A 20,736-nucleotide genomic window follows, 5' to 3' on the forward strand; every position below is an offset into this window, starting at 1 on the left:
TCAAAAGGAGGTATTTTCATAAAGCCAAAAATTGTTTGTTTTTCCAATCGACTCAATAAAATATGTTGTATTCTCATAAAATTGTCTTTGAAAATAGTTTTGCATAAATGAGAGTGCATTTTTGTTATATCAATTAAGATTATTCTGATTTCAAAAGTTATATTTTGTTTGGTTTTCGGATACATTTTCACCGGAAGTTTGGAATTAACATGGCGGCAAATAAGGTTCTGTTTTTGCTAATTCTGCATTTTAAATTAAGTTAGAACTGATTGATTAGTTTTCTGACAAGTTCAGCACACGCATTGCTTGAGGGAATAATGAAAAGTTTTATTAGCCACTAGTATTCTACAAATTCGTCATTAAAACCTTATTTGAATACTAAATCAGGAAAAAATATCACAGAATTGGTTGACATCGGCCTTTCTCATATTCTCACACACAAACATGCGCATGATTTCTTTAATCTTACTCCATCCATTCATTCAATAATCTTCCATTTTCTCATGTGAGATATAATTAAGTTTTCATTTGCCCTTATTGGTTTGCTCTTCTTCCTCTCCTACAATTCCAAAAGCTGTAAATTCTTTAAGTCTTTGCCTGTGTTTTCGATGGGCATGTTAAATTGTATATTTTTTTGCATATGTAGTGTGAATGATATCAACTGGTGCATCATGATCTTCTTCGTTACGACCATGAAAAAATATGGCATAATTTTCACGATTTCAATCTGATTCCTCACTTCACAAAACTAGAATTCGACAGAAGTCAAATGTGTAGAAATGACAGCTACAAATTGAGTTTCACAATCTCAAATTGATTCATCTGCTGTGTTGACCACTTCATATTGTAAGGGGTAGAGGCTAGTAACTACTAACAGATGTTACTATGTGTCATTGTTTGTGTAGTTTATTGAAATATAATTGAAATAACACAACCAAGACATGTCAGAAAAATCATGATATTAATCAGATCATTATACAAGAATCATGATATGTATCAAGTTAACACCCCTAATATTATATTCATCAACCTATTCAGAAAAAAATGATAAAAGATTTAAAGCAACCAGCTTCAAACGAGAAAACATTAGTGATATGCATAAGTATAAAATAATACAATAACTGCTGTTAGGTGATTGAAATCCATACAACCATCATAATAATTATACTCTCCACTGGCCAACAAACCTTCTGCATCAAACTTTTGCTAGTATAATACACAATTTGCTGTAAAATGAGAATTTTTTTGTGAGTTGGGGCATTTTTTTGGAAAGGAAAGGGCAGACAAACATAATTTTATTCAAGGCCTATTTTTGAATGCCATGCCTTCCATCTACTTCGTCTAAAATCAGCAGTTGACACATGATGTTCTCAAGGATATCATTGAATTTATTTATACCTTCCATCTACTTGGCGTACAATCAGCCATGGTAAAACAAGGATAAAATGGATTTATTTCGATTCTATTTCTTCATATTTTTTAAAAGACACAGTCTATGACAGTCATATGTTAATCACCTTTTACTAGGGCTGTGGTCTAAAGATCTTTGAAGCATAACATATTAGAATTTTTTCTCTACTACAGGAAGCTATTGCTATTGTCCTTGATGTGGGTCCATCCATGAACAATGCTCCACCTGGAGAAGAAACCTTTTTACAGACCGCTATTGATGCAGTCACAAGAATTCTTCAGAGGAAGGTATTTGTTGAAGACAACTTAGTGTTTGAAATTCTGTAAAAGTTTGGTTTGTTGATATCTCCCTCTCAAATTACTTGTAACAAGAAGTTTATACAGGCTTTAATACTTGACTTGTTTATCTAACTGTGTGGTGGTTTTAAAGACCAGGACAAAAGTGAACTCTTACTTAGTCCAGGTCATTTCTTCTTAATCTACATTTTTAGCATATTTACCCATAGTACAGTAGTGTGATATAAGGTTTTGAGAATGGACAGTTATGCACTGTTTTGCCCGTTCTTTACAATCTTTCACAGAGAGTATGATTTCAATGGTACACCTTCATTTGCTTTGTAATAAATAGAACATGGCCCTCTCTGATAAGTGTCACAGACATTATCTTTCTAACAATTAGCTGCCAAGTAATGTATACATAACTAGTTATTTCTAGCATGTTTAAGTTTAAATAATTTTATTTTCAAGGTTCTAGTTTTCAAAAACAAATAAGTTTCTGTGCTGATAAAGTAATACTCAGCCAAGTGTAGTCAGTTGAAAAGTATGGTTATGGGCTATCACATTTCACTTGGTGTATACATGTACATGTAAATTTTAAAAATTGAGAGGTGCCATCCAATTTTAATCTCCTCATCTTCCAATTATGAGCATATATTAACTCTAGAAAAATAAAATGATTGATTGATATCAACCGAACTCAAGGTACATATTTAGTTCTTAGTGATTTTCAAGATCCAATGTCAAAGGGGCACTTAAGTGAAGGAAAAGTGTTTTTACTTGAATGTATTTACAGATGTTTTCAGAATCCAAAGATGAGATTGCCTTGATTCTGTTTGGTACTCCTGACACTGACAACCCTCTAGCTGATGGAGAATGCTATGAAAACATCACCATTGCCCAACCAATGGATGTGGCCAGCTTTGAATTGTTGGAGATGGTCCAGAATAACATTCAGCCTAGTGATATATCAGCTGACTGTATCCTTTGTAACATTACATGCATGTATTTACAAGTGGAATCTTTACATGACCTATTCTTCAAAACGTTAATGAATTCTAAACTAAAGGCAAAAAACTTGAATAACATACCCCCACTCAAGCTTGATTCCAATCACCATGGCCTTCTATCCATTACACTTTTCAGTAATAAATTTTCAGCTTTTATTGGAGGGAATGCTTAGATATTTGGTATATTGCTCTTTCATGATAAATTATATTTGTCTCTGCTTTCTAGGTTCCCCACTTTTCTACTATTTGTTTACTGAACAACTTGTGACTGGGCTAGTTGAGTGGTGGGTATTCTTAGCACAACGCCACATGCTACATAATATGAGTTGTTGTATAGTAAATTGATCCATAGTTGCAGCATGCCCATTTACATACTGCAGTAAGTTTTTGATGTACAGTAAAAATTCTGTATTTACAATTTCACAAGTCAAAAGATTCATGCACGTAAATTTTGATTTTAATCTTTGAATTTATGATCTTTTGTTAGTTGGGTCTTATAAAAATGCATCAACATTTGAGAATAATATTTGATTACTTCATAAGTGAATTATTATTCTGTTTGTTGGGAAACTTGTACCCTTAAAAAACCCTCTGTAACACCAAATACAAAGGTCAAGAGGAGCATGAACCCCCATATTCAAAAACTAGTTGAAGCTGAATTGTAATTGGTAAATATTAATCACCAATATATTTTTATATTCTATCTTAACTGAAATAAGTTGTTGACGCTCTGATAGTGGCTGTTGATCATTTAGTTACTGCTACTCAGTAAGTAAAAAGTAGAGAAAAACTTTTTTTTCAGAATTCAATTATCTTTGATAATAAATAAAAAGTACAAAGAACATGGGAAAGAATCACCTCCTTCATTACAAATGTTTTGGGGACTGGAAGCCTGGGAGTAAGATTAAGTTGGACTGAGAGGGTTTGAAAAGTCTGATATCCTTCATTAGAAAGCAAATTTCACATTTTATTATTAGCAAAAAAGTGATATAGGGAGCAATTCTAATTATACCAATAATCATCCATTACTCTGAACATATTCATTTTTTTTTCTTCAGATTTTGACTAATTTTAAAACCAGTATGATGTTCGTTTGCATGCTTTATTTTATTTAACTTCATAGATAAGTACAGTGCTTAAAGCCTTTTCTCTGAATTTTCCAAATAAAAACAGCAAATAAATTTGTGAAAATAAGCAACTGCACTATAGTCTATAATATGTCTGTTCTCCTTTTGTCAGTGTTTTATAGAAACTAAATTATTCTAAGGTAAAAATTGGAAAACAATGAAAAACAAGATGGATATTCATTCCATGAATACAAACATTGATCTTAACATTTACTAAAATCCCTCCTTGTTTTTTCGTACCAATCAGACAGGAGTACCAAAAACCTCTGTCAAAATAATGAATACATTGATAGTATCTTGTGAGTGCTGTCCATGTTAGAATCATAAGAGTTGTCAAAGACTTTGGAATAAACCACATTACCATTAAGGGTACATTTATGCATTATTAAGCAGTAGGAAAAGGTTATCAGTTTTCCACTGTACATTTTTATATAAAAAAAACTTCAATTCTTAGATTCTTTTTTTATTTTTCAGAGGAAAGAAGGGATTTTGTCTGAAGAGGTTAATCCTTCTTTCTGACCTTGGAGGAGAGTTTGGTGATGATCAGATTGACACTGTTATAGCTGGAATAAAGAACTCGGGTACAGAACTTAATGTCATGTAAGTCTCTATAAAGTCTTATCAAGAGAGGTAATTATTAGGATAGCAAGATATCAAGGGAGATAATTATTAGGATAGCAAGATATCAAGGGAGATAATTATAAGAATAGCAAATTCAAACAGTTCAAAATTCTGCTTAAGAAAAGGTTTGTTTGTTGGGGTTTAACGTCTGAGCAACCCCAACAAACAAACAAACTTTTTCTTAAGCAGAATTTTGATGTGCTTAAGAAAAAGAGACATATTACAAATTACATACAGTGGTGCTTCATTAATTGACAGCTGTCTGGGCTACATCAAAATACAAGGACAGAAATTAAGTTGACTGTAGAGGGAAATAAGGAATTTTAAGAATATCTCCATTACTCACAAATTATTTTAGATTACTTCACATTCAGAATAAACTAAACTCAACATGGTACCTATAACAAATGAGAAAATTCTCTGGTCTTGATAATCAAACATCTACTTTCAGTTCACAAGTCATTTTGTATCAATACTCCCTGCTTTGAGAGGACGATGTATATAGTGATCATGGTGTCTGTCATTACAGTTTTCTCACCAACTAGTTATTTATTTGTTGTTCTGTCATTGACATCTTCTTAAAATTTCAGGCATTACATGCATTTCTATACACCATTGCTACTTTGTTCATTTTAGTGGACCTTCAATACCAGATGACGATGAAGATGAGGATGCTCCAGGGCCATCAACAGCCAATGGACATGACAAAGCTAAAACTCCACAACAAAGGGCTGGTGAAACCATGTTAAAACATATTCTTCAGGAAGTAGATGGAGAATGTTATAGCTTCAGGTAATGAAACGAAGTATAGGTGAGTAGGTAAGGTTTAGACAAAGACCAATACACTACATCAATGTGATGTAGACATAAATTCTTCAGGAAGTTGACAGACATTCTTGTACATTAGGGTAGGAATAGGAAGAATATTCTTATGATCAAGTTAAAACTGAAAAGTAATTTTTGACGCCTTGATCAGTACAATAACTGATTTCTTGATATTGGAATAAACTCCTAAGCAATAGCAATGAATAGTGAAAGATTAATCAAGGGATCAAGATTCTAGCGTAAATCAAAAGATTGTAATCAGGGACAATGACCAGACACAACAAATAACATAAAATAACCAAAATAATACAAAGTAACAAAAGTAAATGGGCAACCCAGACTCCACTAAAAACTGGGAGTTATATGATAAGTAAATATAATGGTTATAAAGTTACACATTTATGACTGTTTTTGATTAATACCTTTATGTTCTAACTACAACTTAGGCAATCAAGCAATTTAGTTGGACCTTGTGAAGGGAGATAATTTGAACCTAAGGCATTTTTTTCTTTTCTAATCCAAAATGCCTTTGATAACCAGATTTCACTGAATTCATGACAATTCAATACTATTTCTTTTTACTTTACCAGTGAAGCTCTGCCAGCTTTGAGTTATTTTCAGACACGACAGATAAGACAAACTGCGTGGAAATGTCAACTAGAAATTACATCAAATCTAAAAATACCCATTTGCTCATATGTCAAGGTAGAGTATGACAATGTCATCTAGAAATTACATCAAATCTAAAAATACCCATGTGTTTATATGTTAAGGTAGAGTATGACAATGTCATCTAGTAAATTCATCTAATCTAAAAATTTCCATCTGTTTATATGTCAAGGTAGAGTATGAAAATGTCTGCTAGTAATTACTTCAAATCTAAATATATGCATCAATAATAAAAATAATAGATAAGATATTTTGTTTTCCTCCTAAAGCCAAGGCCAAAATATATAACTCGACTGGATTAATGGCTGTCTACTTGATGTAGACAAATTCACCAAATACTTGGAGTTTTTTTATGATCACACAGAAACAACAACAACAAAGTTCAGTACCCTACATGACTGGTTTTCCTCCATTCATAAAAACTGATGTCCATGAAATATAAATGAGATATCAGTAGTATCATTAAGTGATAAAGGATATTTGTTCATTGGTCTACTTTGATTCAGATGCAGTTATCAGCACAAAAATGTAAAAATAGACTTCTCAGTTGATAAAACCTTTAAGATGTCATTAAGTACTTAAAAAACATGTATTTTCAATATTAGACTGTAAATACAACATTAATATCAAGTTTAAAGGTTACTTACTTTTTTCAAAACAGATTAAGCATGTGGTGGCTGTTTAAAATGAAGTTTTCTTCACATAACAGAGGTCATGTTTGTGGTATTTAAAAATTGTTTGCTTCAGATGAAGAATTTCACACTGAAACAGAGCTGGAAGAAAGTGTATGCCAAAGATCCAGATGAAGCTGTCAACACACTTAGGACATATCATATGAATGATGAAGCAGAGACAGAGGTCGAAAAAGAGGACATTGTAGAAGGTAGGAATTGACAGCTCCACAATATGTTTGTCTGATGTTAAACATGTGATAGAATACGAATATCAACTATTATTATATAGATAACAATGAGTTACCTAATGTTTCATGTGTGAAAAATTTCATTAATTCACACTGTGAAAAAACTTCTGTAATTTCACTCTTGGACTGTATCCGTCAATACGTCACAATGCAATATCTCTCCGCTGTACACAAAATTTAAAATTTATTTTAAAAATAACAATGAATAATGGATAAAATCTGTATAATATATTGGAGAATCAATTGGTAATTTTGAATAATAAAAATATAATCTCTCCTGCCAAGAACGCATTAAGATTTAACTCGTGTGCAAAACAAGTTAAATCTAGGTTTTCTTAGGCGCTAGTGATCATATTTTGGTTATTCACTCTTTCCAGTTAATTAGCATATTAATAAATATTCGTCTTGAAGAAATTATCCAATTATTTAATTTTTTTATTACCATTTCAGTCAATTTTAATTTTTTTTGTTAAAATAATACCAAAAAATGCACAGGATACCAAATAAACAGATTTGAAATGGATGCTTTTTTGCTTTTTCAGCCAAATGTTCCACACATGAGAACCATATGGTTTTCAACATATACTTATCATATGAGTTGAGCACCATATGATAATCATGACTATCATTTGTAAATTACCATATGATTATCATATATATGGTCCATTTGACTGTGTACTTGGGAATGTCCCTCTTCAGTGAGAAATGAAAAATGATTTGTTCAATCTAATTTCAGAAATTTTTTTCTCAATTTTTTTTTGTTTAACATTGAAATTCTGTTATTTTGTTAAGGTATATAAATCATGTCAACCTCTGATGGACAACTTTAGTTCTGCATGCAGCAGGGAACTTATAATGGCTACATGTAGCAGTGTAATTTAATTTTCCAGGACATAAATATGGTAACACATTGGTGCCAATGTCAGCTGATGATAAAGAGAATATGAAATACAGGGCAGAGAAATGTTTAAAAATACTTGGTTTTACAAAGGCTGATAAGGTGAGGCCTAAAAAATAGCCTTGTTTCCTGCTACCAGCAAGAAAAAAAATGTAGATAGATTGGGAAATTATTTTATTTTTCAAAAACATTTACCTTGAGTTAATGGGGAAACAATCTAGACTTTAACTGTGCTTGAACCAAAATGGCCATGAAATATTTAGAGAGTAACTAAACAAATAAACTAGGGTAGCAGAAAACAGATACATTCTTTTTTTTGGCCTAAGTCGTTTAGCCATTCTTTTTTTTTGGCCTAAGTCGTTTAGCCATTCTTTTTTTTTGGCCTAAGTCGTTTAGCCATTCTTTTTTTTTGGCCTAAGTCGTTTAGCCATTCTTTTTTTTGGCCTAAGTCGTTTAGCCATTCTTTTTTTTTTTGGCCTAAGTCGTTTAGCCATTCTTTTTTTTTGGCCTAAGTCGTTTAGCCATTCTTTTTTTTTGGCCTAAGTCGTTTAGCCATTCTTTTTTTTTTGGCCTAAATCTTTAAGCAAAGACAAGCTATTAACAGTAGACTAGACCTTCAATAGCAGATCAAATCTAGGTCAAATCTTGGTTAAATCTAGGTTAAATCAGGCATATCTTTGTAAAGGTTCAGATTTGTGTTAGTGGAGAGGAAATCTTTACTAATTCAAAACTGAATTGGATTGGACATTTAGTTCCCAGTGTTTATACATTTATAATTCTATACATTACTTGCCTGATCTCATATAATAGATATACTATGTGTTATTTGTAAAATGGAGAATGTCTTTATTAACAGAAATATCAGTGTTATAATTAACTGCTGTGATAGTTGTATTTCACATATTTATGTATGTATTTAATCTTAAAAATTATTAAGAGTTCAATATTTTCTACAGACTAGTAATAAACTGGACAGGATATCAGTGTGTAAGTTTCCTGGTTATTGTTTCCTGCCATTTGAATTTTTCAAGTAGTTTACCTGTGTTATGGGAACAAACAATTCTCCTTTACCTTTTTCTTGATATAAACTATTTCGCCACTCTCTATTATAGATGGCATATCAAAAATTAGAATATTACCCTTTTGAATGGAGAAATAATTTTAACCACCCGTTACCAAATCTACATGTACATGTTCATTAATTATGTTTGTGTTCAGGTAAAGAGACATCATTACTTGGGAGATGGATCATCTGTTGTTGTTGGAGAGAAAGATGATGAGGTCAGTTGTGTTTGGTTACTGTCAATGTATTCATTTTTCATGGTTGCTATTTTTTTTTATTTTCCATCAAATTAACTTGTTTACTTGTATTAATTTCCCTGCTATTGAAGTAAGTAGTGTTTTATTATAAAAAGCACAATTTTGAATGTTCTGTTTTCCCCGTTTATTTGTTCATTATAAAAATAACAAAAATTGGTTTACCCTGAAAATTGATGTGTTTGAAATACATAAAGAGCTTTACATGTTACCAATCAAACAGAATGGCGATTTTAATGCAAATAACAGAAATATTAGAGCAAGGGTAATTAACAGATGTTTTTGGTTCAAAATGTAAGAAAATTTTACCATTCATGGGTTAGAACAAACTACAACAAAGAATCTATGAATTGATTATTTATAGATTCAGAATGTTAGCCAAGTCCTATTTACATGTACATGTACATGTATGTAAGCATTAGGTTCAGAATGTTAGCCAAGTCATATTTACATGTACATATATGTAAGCATTATAAAATATGAATGGCTTAAAAATCACGCCTTTAGAAATGATATATTTCAACTGCTAAATGTAATTTGTTTTGACAAAAGTATTTGAAAAAGGTTATATACCTTGTACATGTTTTTCAACTTAAGGTTTCAGGTTTTAATTGTGTAACTCTTAGTACATGTATTGTTAGCATGAGGTTTAATACATGTAGCTTTGTCTTCAAATACTTAAATCATTATATATCATATATGTCAAGACTGCTCCATTAAAAATATGAGGTATGGATGAAAAACACATTTTAAACTTCTACATGAATGATTATCATAACATTGACAAATTGAATGAATTATATAGAATTAGTTGGAAGTCACTTCTGTTGATGAGTTCTCTTGGGTCTTTACTGTATCAAACTTATATCTTTCTAACAGTCAGCGGCTGTGGCCTTGTCGTCATTGATAAATGCCATGTATGAAACTGCCAAACAAGTCTAACAAACTTTTATCTTTCTAACAGTCAGCGGCTGTGGCCTTGTCGTCATTGATAAATGCCATGTATGAAACTGGCAAACAAGTGTAACAAACTTTTATCTTTCTAACAGTCAGCGGCTGTGGCCTTGTCGTCATTGATTAATGCCATGTATGAAACAAACATGGTGGCCATCACAAGGAAAGTATATAGTGCTGCCTCTGGACCTAAACTAGGCTGTCTTATACCACATATCAAGGCAGAATATGAGGTAAAGAGACTGTATTATAGGTAGTTGTCAACTGAAAAATTGTTTGAAATTTTAAAAAATCTTCATGAAATTATTATATCTTTTTTTAGAAGATCAAGTTGAAAGATAGAGTGTGAGAAAACATTCACTGTGAACTACAATTAATGCAATTAGCTTTGTTGTTTCCTTCACTCAGTTTCACTTTGACACAGTTAACATGGTTAATACTCAGATAAAAATTGTTGAAATTTTTCAAGACTAGATTAAATACTATCTTTTGGTTTAGTCACACCAACTTAAGAAAATGAAAACCATATTTTACTGACACAAAAGTGCAATGAATACAACAATACATACTGAACACTTAAAAGAACAAAGTCTAGAATTTGTGGGAAAATATAAAAAAAAAACTAACTTTAGTTGATGATTTTCAAGAACAGACAGGAAGAAAATCAATCAAGTCTCTCTGGCTTTATTCAACAGAGCTGAACAATAAATTATGAAGTTTAGATATAGCTTTGATTCATGTTTTGTATTTTCTGTATTGTAGTGTTTGATATATGTAGAACTACCCTTTAGAGAAGATATACGGCAGTTTACATTTGGGTCACTGCCAATAGCAGAAGACAGCAAAGTTAATGTCAAGTTAGCCCCATCTGGTAAGTAACGAGAGGAGAGTTACGTTAATGTCAAGTTAGCCCCATCTGGTAAGTAACGAGAGGAGAGTTACGTTAATGTCAAGTTAGCCCCATCTGGTAAGTAACGAGAGGAGAGTTACGTTAATGTCAAGTTAGCCCCATCTGGTAAGTAACGAGAGGAGAGTTACGTTAATGTCAAGTTAGCCCCATCTGGTAAGTAACGAGAGGAGAGTTACGTTAATGTCAAGTTAGCCCCATCTGGTAAGTAACGAGAGGAGAGTTACGTTAATGTCAAGTTAGCCCCATCTGGTAAGTAACGAGAGGAGAGTTACGTTAATGTGAAGTTAGCCCCATCTGGTAAGTAACGAGAGGAGAATTAAGTTAATGTCATGTTAGCCACATCAGGTAAGTAAGGAGAGGAGAGTTAAGTCAATGTCAAGGTAGCCCCATCTTTTAAGTAACAAAGAGACAGTAAAAGCCCCATCTGTTAAGTTACAAGGGGATGGTAAAATTAATGTCAAGTAAGTAACAATTCACACTGCCATATTTTTTTCTTTTTAATTGGACTAATTTTTTTTGTGAGATAATTTACCTGAAGTGCTGTCCTTAAATGTTGAGAAGCTGCTTTTTCTGGTATTTAATTATTCACAAACAAAGTTTTGGCGGTATACTGGAATCACCCCATCTGTTTATCTGTCTTATGTGTGTCTGTCCGTCCATCTTTGCATATTTGTTGTAAGCACAACTCCTATAGTACTGCTCAAGGGATTTTGATTAAATTTTGTAGGAATTTGGGTATCATATGGAGGTGTGCATGAAGGAATATAATTACTGTCAGATGACACTAAATGTAAAAATTAAATTGAAGTCCAATTGAAGCATCAACTTCCTGAGTTATCTCCCTTTGCTCACAGTATTTCTAGTTCTGTGTAGTTTTGATTTTTATCAGTCTTTATGATTTGTTAGATACATCTAAGTACATGTATATATCAGACTATGTTGATTACATCTCTGGAGTTGCAACCACCAACAACAATACTCTTTGCTGCTTGTCTTGTAGTCAATGTGAACAAAACCTGTAGAACATGAAACCTAAATATGATATTAGTTCAATATAGATTTTACCTAGGAAGTGACCTACATTGTTTTATTACAGCTGACCAATTGAAGGCTATGGATGATCTAATTACAGACATGGATCTGTCTCAGGTGGGAGAGTAAGTAGTCTATTAAAAATGACTGGTATAATGTTCTCTTTTAATGTGGACTAAAAAAAATTGTAATAAGCCTTCTGATTGGTTGTTTCATTGTGGACAACATACCTTGCATGAGGTCCTTCCAGATTGTCATCTTGATAAACTTTCTATGGTCAGTGACAGAAACATACTGCAACAACTTCGGGTTTCTTCTTTCTACCCTTAAATTTAGGTGGAGAGTTGTGTGGACATAGAAACAATCAATTTGTGGACTGTTTTATGCTCTGCACATTTTAGGATCAAGAATGATTCATATAATGTAGATTACCTCATTAATGTGACTTGTATATCTGATTGTTGTGTATAGGCACTAACACTGCTGGTGGTAGCTTAGACTGTTATATGTATAAACTGCTTGAACACGGGCACATATCCCTGTGGATGTCCATAAAAGGTTTAATGACTCTTACCAAGGTCTATCGCAGACTTTTGTATGTATAATCTGCTTGAAGACAGGCACATATCCCCGTGGATGTCCATAAAAGGTTTAATGACTCTTACCAATGTCTAGCTTAGAGTTTTGTTTGTATAATCTGCTTGAAGACTGGCATGTGTCCCCGTGGATGTCCATAAAAGGTTTAATGACTCTTACCAATGTCTAGCTTAGAGTTTTGTTTGTATAATCTGCTTGAAGACTGGCATGTGTCCCTGTGGATGTCCATAAAAGGTTTAATGACTCTTACCAATGTCTAGCTTAGACTTTTGTATGTATAATCTGCTTGAAGACTGGCATGTGTCCCTGTGGATGTCCATAAAAGGTTTAATGACTCTTACCAATGTCTAGCTTAGACTTTTGTTTGTGCAATCTGCTTGAAGACTGGCACGTATCCCTGTGGATGTCCATAAAAGGTTTAATGACTCTTACCAATGTCTAGCTTAGACTTTTGTATGTATAATCTGCTTGAAGACTGGCACGTATCCCTGTGGATGTCCATAAAAGGTTTAATGACTCTTACCAAGGTCTAGCTTACCTTGGATATATTTTAAGCCAATAATCAGTTCAGGTTTTTATGCTGAACCAACAGGCTGGACTGCAAATCTCCATGAAGTGGAAGAATTTACTCAACAACAAAATAGGTTATTTTGTTTAAACAAATTTGTTATTGTAATGTCATTAATAAGGATTGGACCACAATTTGCTTTAAATAAATTTATTTGGTTGAGTTGAGCCATGTAACATTAGAAAGTGTATTTCAACAGTGATTGGTATTTTGTCATTGAGAAAGTCATACACTCACTACTGTGAAGTACTTTTATTCGTGGATAAGGGAAGAAACACTAATTTGTGGATTCTTGAATTCATGGTTTTGAGGGTTTCAGTATACACTTCAGTGGAAATCTCTGTTTTGTTAGGAATCAAATTTTGTGGTTTGGGTACCCACGAAAACCATGAAAATTGGTACCCCATGAACAATAGTACTTTTACAGTATTCAGTGAAAGGTAAATGTGAAGTAAAACTGCTAAAATGGTCTTATGGACTCAGTTGTATCATTTTTGTGTTAAGAGAAATAGTTTTGAGATTTGCTTCAACTGATTGTAAAAATTGTGTATGTTATATTTTTGTTAAGAAAAAATATATCTGTTTATCAAAACCCAACCAACCCTAATTTTTTTTTCATCTGAATCTACGCCATTTATCCAATAACAAAAATATAAATCAGTAATTTTCTGTTAAAATGAAAGTACAATTTATCAGTCTTCCCTGTGTTTGAGACAACATGGCATTTTCACATTCTTCAATGTATATGGTCGACCCAGTCATAAACAGAAGCCAGCCAGCAGCATGCCTACCACAAAAAATTCATACAATAACGTGCATAAAATAATAACACTCAGAGACTATTGATTTGGTTGAAGTAAAAGTGAACCTGTGCTGAAAAAAAAAAGAAAGATTAAAATAAAATGAAAATGCTGACATACCTACCCTATTTTTTTTTTAGAATATAAAATTAAACAGATATTTTTTTCTTGGCACAATGGCTTAAGATGTCTTGGATTTTTTTCTTTTTTTAAAAGAGATGATGATGACAAAGAAGAGGCATTAAAATCTAAATGTATGTTTAACCCACATTTCCAAAGACTTTATCAGGTATGTTCTAAATGTATACCAGTATTTAATTATTGCTGCACTTAAGCTTTAGAACTGATAATGGCTCTTCAGGGCTAGGCTGGTTTTATTGATTTATTGAAAGTCCATTAAAATCTGTTAGTTAATAGTTGAAGGCCACCTCCAGCAGACTTTGAAGACTTTTCCAAAACAAATTATGTACTCCTGCTATAAAAGAACATGCAGTAAAAATTGTTTCATTTCCTGTTTTAAAACATAGAGAAACAAATGTTAATATGCTGATATGTTTCTGTTTATATATAGAGACACATGAAAATGCTTATGTTCATGAAAAAAAATACAAAATCTATACTCCTTACATTTATAATATCAAATAGAAATGCATATTAATTACCATTCAATTTTAATTTACTTCCTTGTTAATCAATGACATACATTTCTTTATTTATTATGGTCCTAAACATGTGAAAGACATATGACAAATATATTTTTTTTCAGGTTCCATTTAAAACATCTAAAATACATTCATTGCAAATTTCCCTGTCTGTAAATGTTGTTTACTGGTAAAAGCAAGGTATTAGTTGAGCTTCACATGAAATTCACATGAATTTTACATTGAATTTATGTGAATTTTACATGAAATTCACTTCACCATAATTTTACGTGTATGTAAAAATTTCATAGATATATTAGATATGAAATGTGCAACATTTGTTACTGTTTTAACCACACAGAGCTTATCGTATGATTTTATCTACTAAGATTACATTAATATATGTAATTACTATCTTTTTTGCAGTGTTTACAACACAGAGCACTAAACCCTGATGATCAACTTCCTGAGTTATCTCCCCTTATAGCTAATTATCTAAAACCACCACAAGAAGTCATTACAAAATGTGAACCCCAGTTAGACAAAATCCAAAAGTTGTTCAAATTAGAGGCAGTTAAACGAAAAGATGAGAGAACTGGAGAGAAACTCTTTAAAGATAGGTATATGTTATACATACCCCATTGTTTGATAGACAAAGATAAAATGGTTCACAAGAAATTCATTTTTATCAAGGTTTAGATGAAAATCACATCACCTGACTTTAACATGTATATGACAATTTCATGTGAAGGTTGACAAAATTTATTTGCATGATTCAGGTAAAAGTGTTCAGCCTGTATACACCTTTGTCTGTCCTTCCTCTTGTCATAAGATAACTCTAAGATCCTTTCATGTATTTTATTGAATTTGGTAATATGTCTGTCTTCATTGAATTCCTTCTATTTTCAGTGCTTTTTTTGGTATTTCATGACTGGGTGTTTTATGTACTTGACTCAGAATTTGACCTTTATAATCAGATGTTTAATTATCATACTTACCATATTGGTGCTTCTTATGGTGATAATAAACTTAAAAGACAAAATTCTTAATGTATGAAAGTATTTGCTATAAAATAGAACACTTTTTCTCTAAGAGAATGTAGTATTTTCTTTTGTCATTGATACTATAAGTGATGCAGCAGAGGGTGGACCTGCAAAGAAACAGAAGTTAGACGATGATGATTTAGAGGGTGGAATGCAGGACATTACCAAGGCAGAGGTCACAGAGGTATGGAGTGTACTATCCTCCTTGTAAAGGGAGATAATAAAATTTTATGTAGGGATTACTGTCTCTGTTCATTGAGTTTTGCTGTAGCAATTATAAGTCTGTATAGATGTGTATTAGGAGTCAATATAAATTCTCTTGTCTGTCTATCTGAATATCATGAAGATTGATAATTTAATCATGTAACCAATATAATGTGCCTGTTTTGGAGAGATCATCTGATAATTTAATCATGTTACCAATATAATGTGCCTGATTAGGAGAGATCATCCACTTTAAGGAGGTATATATGGGAATCATTGCATCTGTCTGTCTATAGATTGTAGTAATACATTTATATATGGCACCACATGTATGAAGGAAGATCATAATAATGATAGATTGACATAGATATAAGATGAGATACTTTGAAGTAAAGCAAGGTTTCCCTTTTAACTGTTTGTAGACTTACAATTTCTCCAGTTTCTGCTTTGTTAAAGTCATGTCAGTGAGATTATACCTGATGACTGTGTTTATTATGACAGGTAGGAACTGTAACACCTGTAGAAGATTACACATCTCTAGTTAATAGGAAGGATGTAGACAAGTTTGATGAAGGTAAGTTTATTTTCATTATTATTAGAACAGTTGGACATATGGAAACCTGTTTATGTACATGGGAGTAGCAGAATAAATTTGTCTAGTAAAGCAGTCATAAAGGAGTTACTTCCCTTTGACTAACACTTTATTAAACCATAATGATTATGATTGGAGTTAAATTTCTAGTAATTTTTTTCTGCTGCTCTTTATTAAACATATACCTTTTTTTAGTTCATCATGAAACTTTTTCACAACATAATTTGTTTTTACTTAACAGGAAAAACTTTTTTAAAATATTAAATAATTTATAATGAATTTCCATATTGAACAGGCCTTGTCTCATTTTTATTTTTAGTTTTTTATTGCCATGCAAAAAAATACAAATAATAAAGGATTTCTTTAAGTACCATTTTGTGTAAGAATCAGGCAATGTGTGGCACATCATTTTTCTAAATTTGATCTTTTTTGCCTAAAATAATATCGGAACATCTAGAAAACAAACACTTTGACGGTAATTTCTGGAGGTTAAAAGGTACAAATACTTGGTATCTCTACAATTACAGCATATAAAACGTTAATAAAACAACAACTGAAATTTTATTCTGTCTTGTTACATTTAGTTCCAACAACATTTTTCTATAGATAGCTTAGGACTTTTCCATTAAAGGATTTGAGGTACGTTGGGAAGGCACTTTTTCACCAAGGTAGCCACCCATAGAAGTTCTTTTGATGTTTTGTATTAAATTTTATATTTTGTCAAGAGACATGAACACCAACCCATATACAAAGAATAAAAGTACCTACCCCTAGTTCCTCATCTTTTACTGCAAGAGCCCTTATTTAATATCCAACAAGAAGTGTTGAAGTTGTTACGCTTAATTTAACCTATTTCTCTATTATACTCCCTGATTGGAAGTAAAATTTTCAATGATATTCATTCTTTATTATTCCTTAATTTGTACTTGATGCCATCATGATGTTGATTATCTATCAATAGCAAGCAAACAAATGCAGAAGAGGATAGAACAGATTGTAATGGATTCTTTTGGAGCACAGTTTTATCCTAAAGCTATTGACTGCCTGAAAACACTAAGACAACAGTGTATTAAAGTAAGAGAATTAACAGCTTTGAAATGTAGTGACTCTTCATTGAAAATTCTACATGAAAAATTGTTGTTACTTTTAGAACTTAATTAGAAGTGAAATGATACAAAAGGGCAATGTCATGTTCCAAGGGCAGTGAATTTATCTACCTGTGTATATTTTTCCTTGTAGACATTATTATGTTTTCTTCCATTCTAAGCCAGTGATTAAGAACGCAAGTCACTTGGTGGTGATATAATTTATGGCGAGATGTTTTCCCACCATTTTACATTTCCGAGTTTTCTACAGATTTCATGGGAGAAACAAATTCTTCTTTTGATGCTCTCGGAGTTTACAAGATGTCTCCGCTCTTGATAGTTAAAATTTATTATTTTACCCACTCATGAAGCTGGCTGAAGCTTGTTGATTGAAATCTAAAATCTAACCATCTCAAGTGGAGAAATCTTGTAAGCCTCTCTAGTCTATATGTAATGCCTTGGCATGATTATGTGGTAATGTCTTCTTGACATTTTAATACATGTTAATGAATACCACACGCCTATGTTTTAACCAAAACTAATTAATCATTCATTTTAATATAAAATATACGTCATTAAATTCATGTGATACACACAGTACAAGAAACTATATCTAAAAGGTCATCAAGTACACTGAAAAAAGTTTGAAATCATTGATACATAAAATAAATGCATATGTATTTTGTAGAAAATGGAGCCTAAGATGTATAACTCCTTCATGAGACAGTTCAAAGAAACACTTATATCCAAGGGAAGAAGAGATTTCTGGGATGAGATTGTTACAGGTATGTACAGAGACAATCAATAATATAATGTCTCTGGCACAAAGTGGCTGGAGTATTGTCATGTGACATCATTGCAAAGTGACAGAGGGATCTGGTAATGGAAGGCATTCAACTGTTCCTCCTCTAGGTTTTGTGGGTGCTACTCCTCTGAAACAACTTGATGGTTTATTTTGATAATTGGTATTGTAATAAAGTTGAGATGTGCTTATGCCCTGACATTAATTTTTGGCAGCTATCTTGTTTTTGCGTTTTTTATAGTAAGATCTGTAACTCAAAAGTTAAACTGTCATTAAAATTTTGTTCAAAGAAAATTATCAGTCCATTTGAAAAACATGCAATTGTGATATGAAAGTGCAAGAAGGTAGAAACAGGAAAATTAAGACAACATAAGAATTTCCAGGAAGACCTATGGGTGGCCTTGAGCTGACATTTTCATCCCAGTGGGATTGTTGTCTCTTCAACATATATATCGTACTTATTCTCATTATATTTGGTACATATATGCAATATTATATCAATTTATCAATTAGAGAACCTGGCTTTAGTAACTAAGATAGAGAGTGAAGACAGTGATGTGTCAGTTGAGGAAGGGAAGAAATTCACCATTGAGGATGAAGAAGAGAAACCAATGTCCGAGGAAACTCCGGCTGATGATGATGCTGAGGATATGGTAGGTCACATTAGGGGTGTATTAGGTGAAGCAGAAAACTTTTTTTTTTTCAACATCACACACAACTGCATCATGGTCTTAGGGTAGCCTGCTTGCCACATGTGTTAGAGGTCGTGGTTTTGATCTCTGACTGAATCACACCAAAGATTTTAAAAATGATAGGCACTATTTTTCAACAAGCACTAGATATTCATGCAGATACAATGAAGACTATTTAGTTCGGATTCAGAATAGTGTGTTTTAGTGGGATGGCATGCCTATCTACTGTCTGGTGTTTCGGTGAGCCCGATAAAGATTTGGCTCAGTGTTGGTTCAGTACCAAGCAGGGTTTACTCTCATCCTAATAATGCATGAAATATTGCTATAGGATGTATAATTATAATCAATCAATCAATCATTTCATAAATGTATTGGAAAAAAACTCAATAACTTTTTTTTCATAGATGTATAATTTTAAAGTTCTTATGACTTATTGCTACAATTTTTATGAATAAGTAATTTTTTTTTGTTTTCTTAACATTAGTTCAGGTTTTCTCTCTGTCTGCATAATCTAATATCCTATATCAGATATAATTTCCTTGTTCCAGAGGCATCAGACTTTATTTTTTTTATTTTTTCCTCTGTATTTAAATGAAACTGTGGAAAATGATTACCACTTCCTTTCTTTCAGCTTGAGAACATGTGAAATGTTTACAACAGTGAACCAGTCAAGGCAGCATTGCTCTCAATAGGAGTAACAGACACAGGGAACAGTTGAATGACTTTGTAGTGAACTTAGTATTTTTGTCAAATGTGAATATTGAAAGAACAATCAAAAGTTTCGTTCTTAGAATTATGTGACAATAGAGAAAAGATATGAAAAAATGGCACACATGAAAATGTTCATGTATGTAAGCTTTGCTGATGTGAGATACTCATTTATATCTATACATTTATATGTGTAAATGTACATGTAGGAAGATTGTTTGTTAGAGTCAGTTGAGAAATTTAACTGTAAATCTGCTTTTATTCTGCAATAGAAAAATTGTTTCACATTTATCTACAATTTTATCATTTTCAGTTGTTCTATGGCCGGATATTTTTGATCTCAGACTACTGTCATGAATCTGAAATAATTGTTTGGCATTTTTCAATACCATTGCTAAAAACCAGATGAAAGAAAAAAGTATGGATATGGAGAAAAGTAACACAAGAGTATAAACTAAATACAAAATAGTAAATTGTTTCAGAGAGATCAATAAAAAGGTCATTTTCCAAATATAGCATTACATCAGATGGTCTATGACCTTTGCTGGAAACCAAATGAGATCAGTTGTAAACCTTTTGACATATCATACATTTATCTCACCATGTTGGGTTCACCATGATCTTTTCTATTGTAACTTCAAAACTGCTGTTATTCTGTACAAAATAGTTCTGCTTGTTTTAACATGTATCTAGCTAGTTACTCTTGGTCTTAAACAGTGTCTTTGTCCTACAGCATGTTGAAAATGAGTAACCATGGAAATTAACAAATCCATAGTAACCATGGTGTGTTAGTCATGTAAAGGTTGTATCCTCAGTGATTTGTTGGTAAGTGTGAGGGGCTTTACTTTACCCTGCTATATATTTATGCCAAGATAATTATAATGATGATACCTTGTTGTACTGTTTTGTTCTGATGTGCCAGTTTAGGAAACTCTCTTTTACTTCCAAAAATTTCGTTTTCTTGCTATTTTGGAAGCCATCTTTCATGAATGCTGGAAAGGGTCCAATGATGTTGAAATGTCTATATAGGATT

At 32.2% G+C, this 20,736-nt stretch overlaps 1 protein-coding gene across 2 annotated transcripts; it reads left to right on the top strand.

Moving 5' to 3' along the window:
- Positions 1-195: 195 nt before the first annotated feature.
- On the top strand, positions 196-19,994 carry LOC148599036 (DNA repair protein Ku80-like). 2 transcript variants are annotated; one of them, XM_088560990.1, is made up of 21 exons: positions 196-224; positions 1,585-1,698; positions 2,483-2,666; positions 3,416-3,464; positions 4,298-4,423; positions 5,081-5,236; positions 5,860-5,974; positions 6,686-6,821; positions 7,751-7,860; positions 8,977-9,039; positions 10,125-10,262; positions 10,792-10,900; positions 12,036-12,096; positions 14,153-14,225; positions 15,004-15,197; positions 15,708-15,804; positions 16,326-16,398; positions 17,378-17,490; positions 18,190-18,286; positions 18,817-18,956; positions 19,627-19,994. In XM_088560990.1, the coding sequence occupies exons 1-21, from the start codon at positions 210-212 to the stop codon at positions 19,639-19,641; spliced, it is 2,178 nt and encodes a 725-aa protein (XP_088417116.1). In that variant the 5' UTR covers positions 196-209; the 3' UTR covers positions 19,642-19,994. The 2 variants fall into 2 exon arrangements, with proteins under 2 accessions (XP_088417116.1, XP_088417117.1); XM_088560991.1 differs by having other exon boundaries at positions 203-224; positions 15,004-15,193; positions 15,707-15,804; positions 19,627-19,796.
- The last annotated feature ends 742 nt before the right edge of the window (positions 19,995-20,736 follow it).

This window comes from Perna viridis, chromosome 14 (assembly GCF_037379345.1).
Source record: "Perna viridis isolate PV_CMFRI_1.1 ecotype Kerala chromosome 14, ASM3737934v1, whole genome shotgun sequence".
Taxonomy (NCBI): domain Eukaryota; kingdom Metazoa; phylum Mollusca; class Bivalvia; order Mytilida; family Mytilidae; genus Perna; species Perna viridis.

Coding starts and splice junctions, on each gene's coding strand:
- LOC148599036 (XM_088560990.1), top strand. Junction 3,465..4,297: donor CATTTAGTTACTGCTACTCA/GTAAGTAAAAAG, acceptor TTTATTTTTCAG/AGGAAAGAAGGGATTTTGTC. Junction 18,287..18,816: donor CTGGGATGAGATTGTTACAG/GTATGTACAGAG, acceptor TTTATCAATTAG/AGAACCTGGCTTTAGTAACT.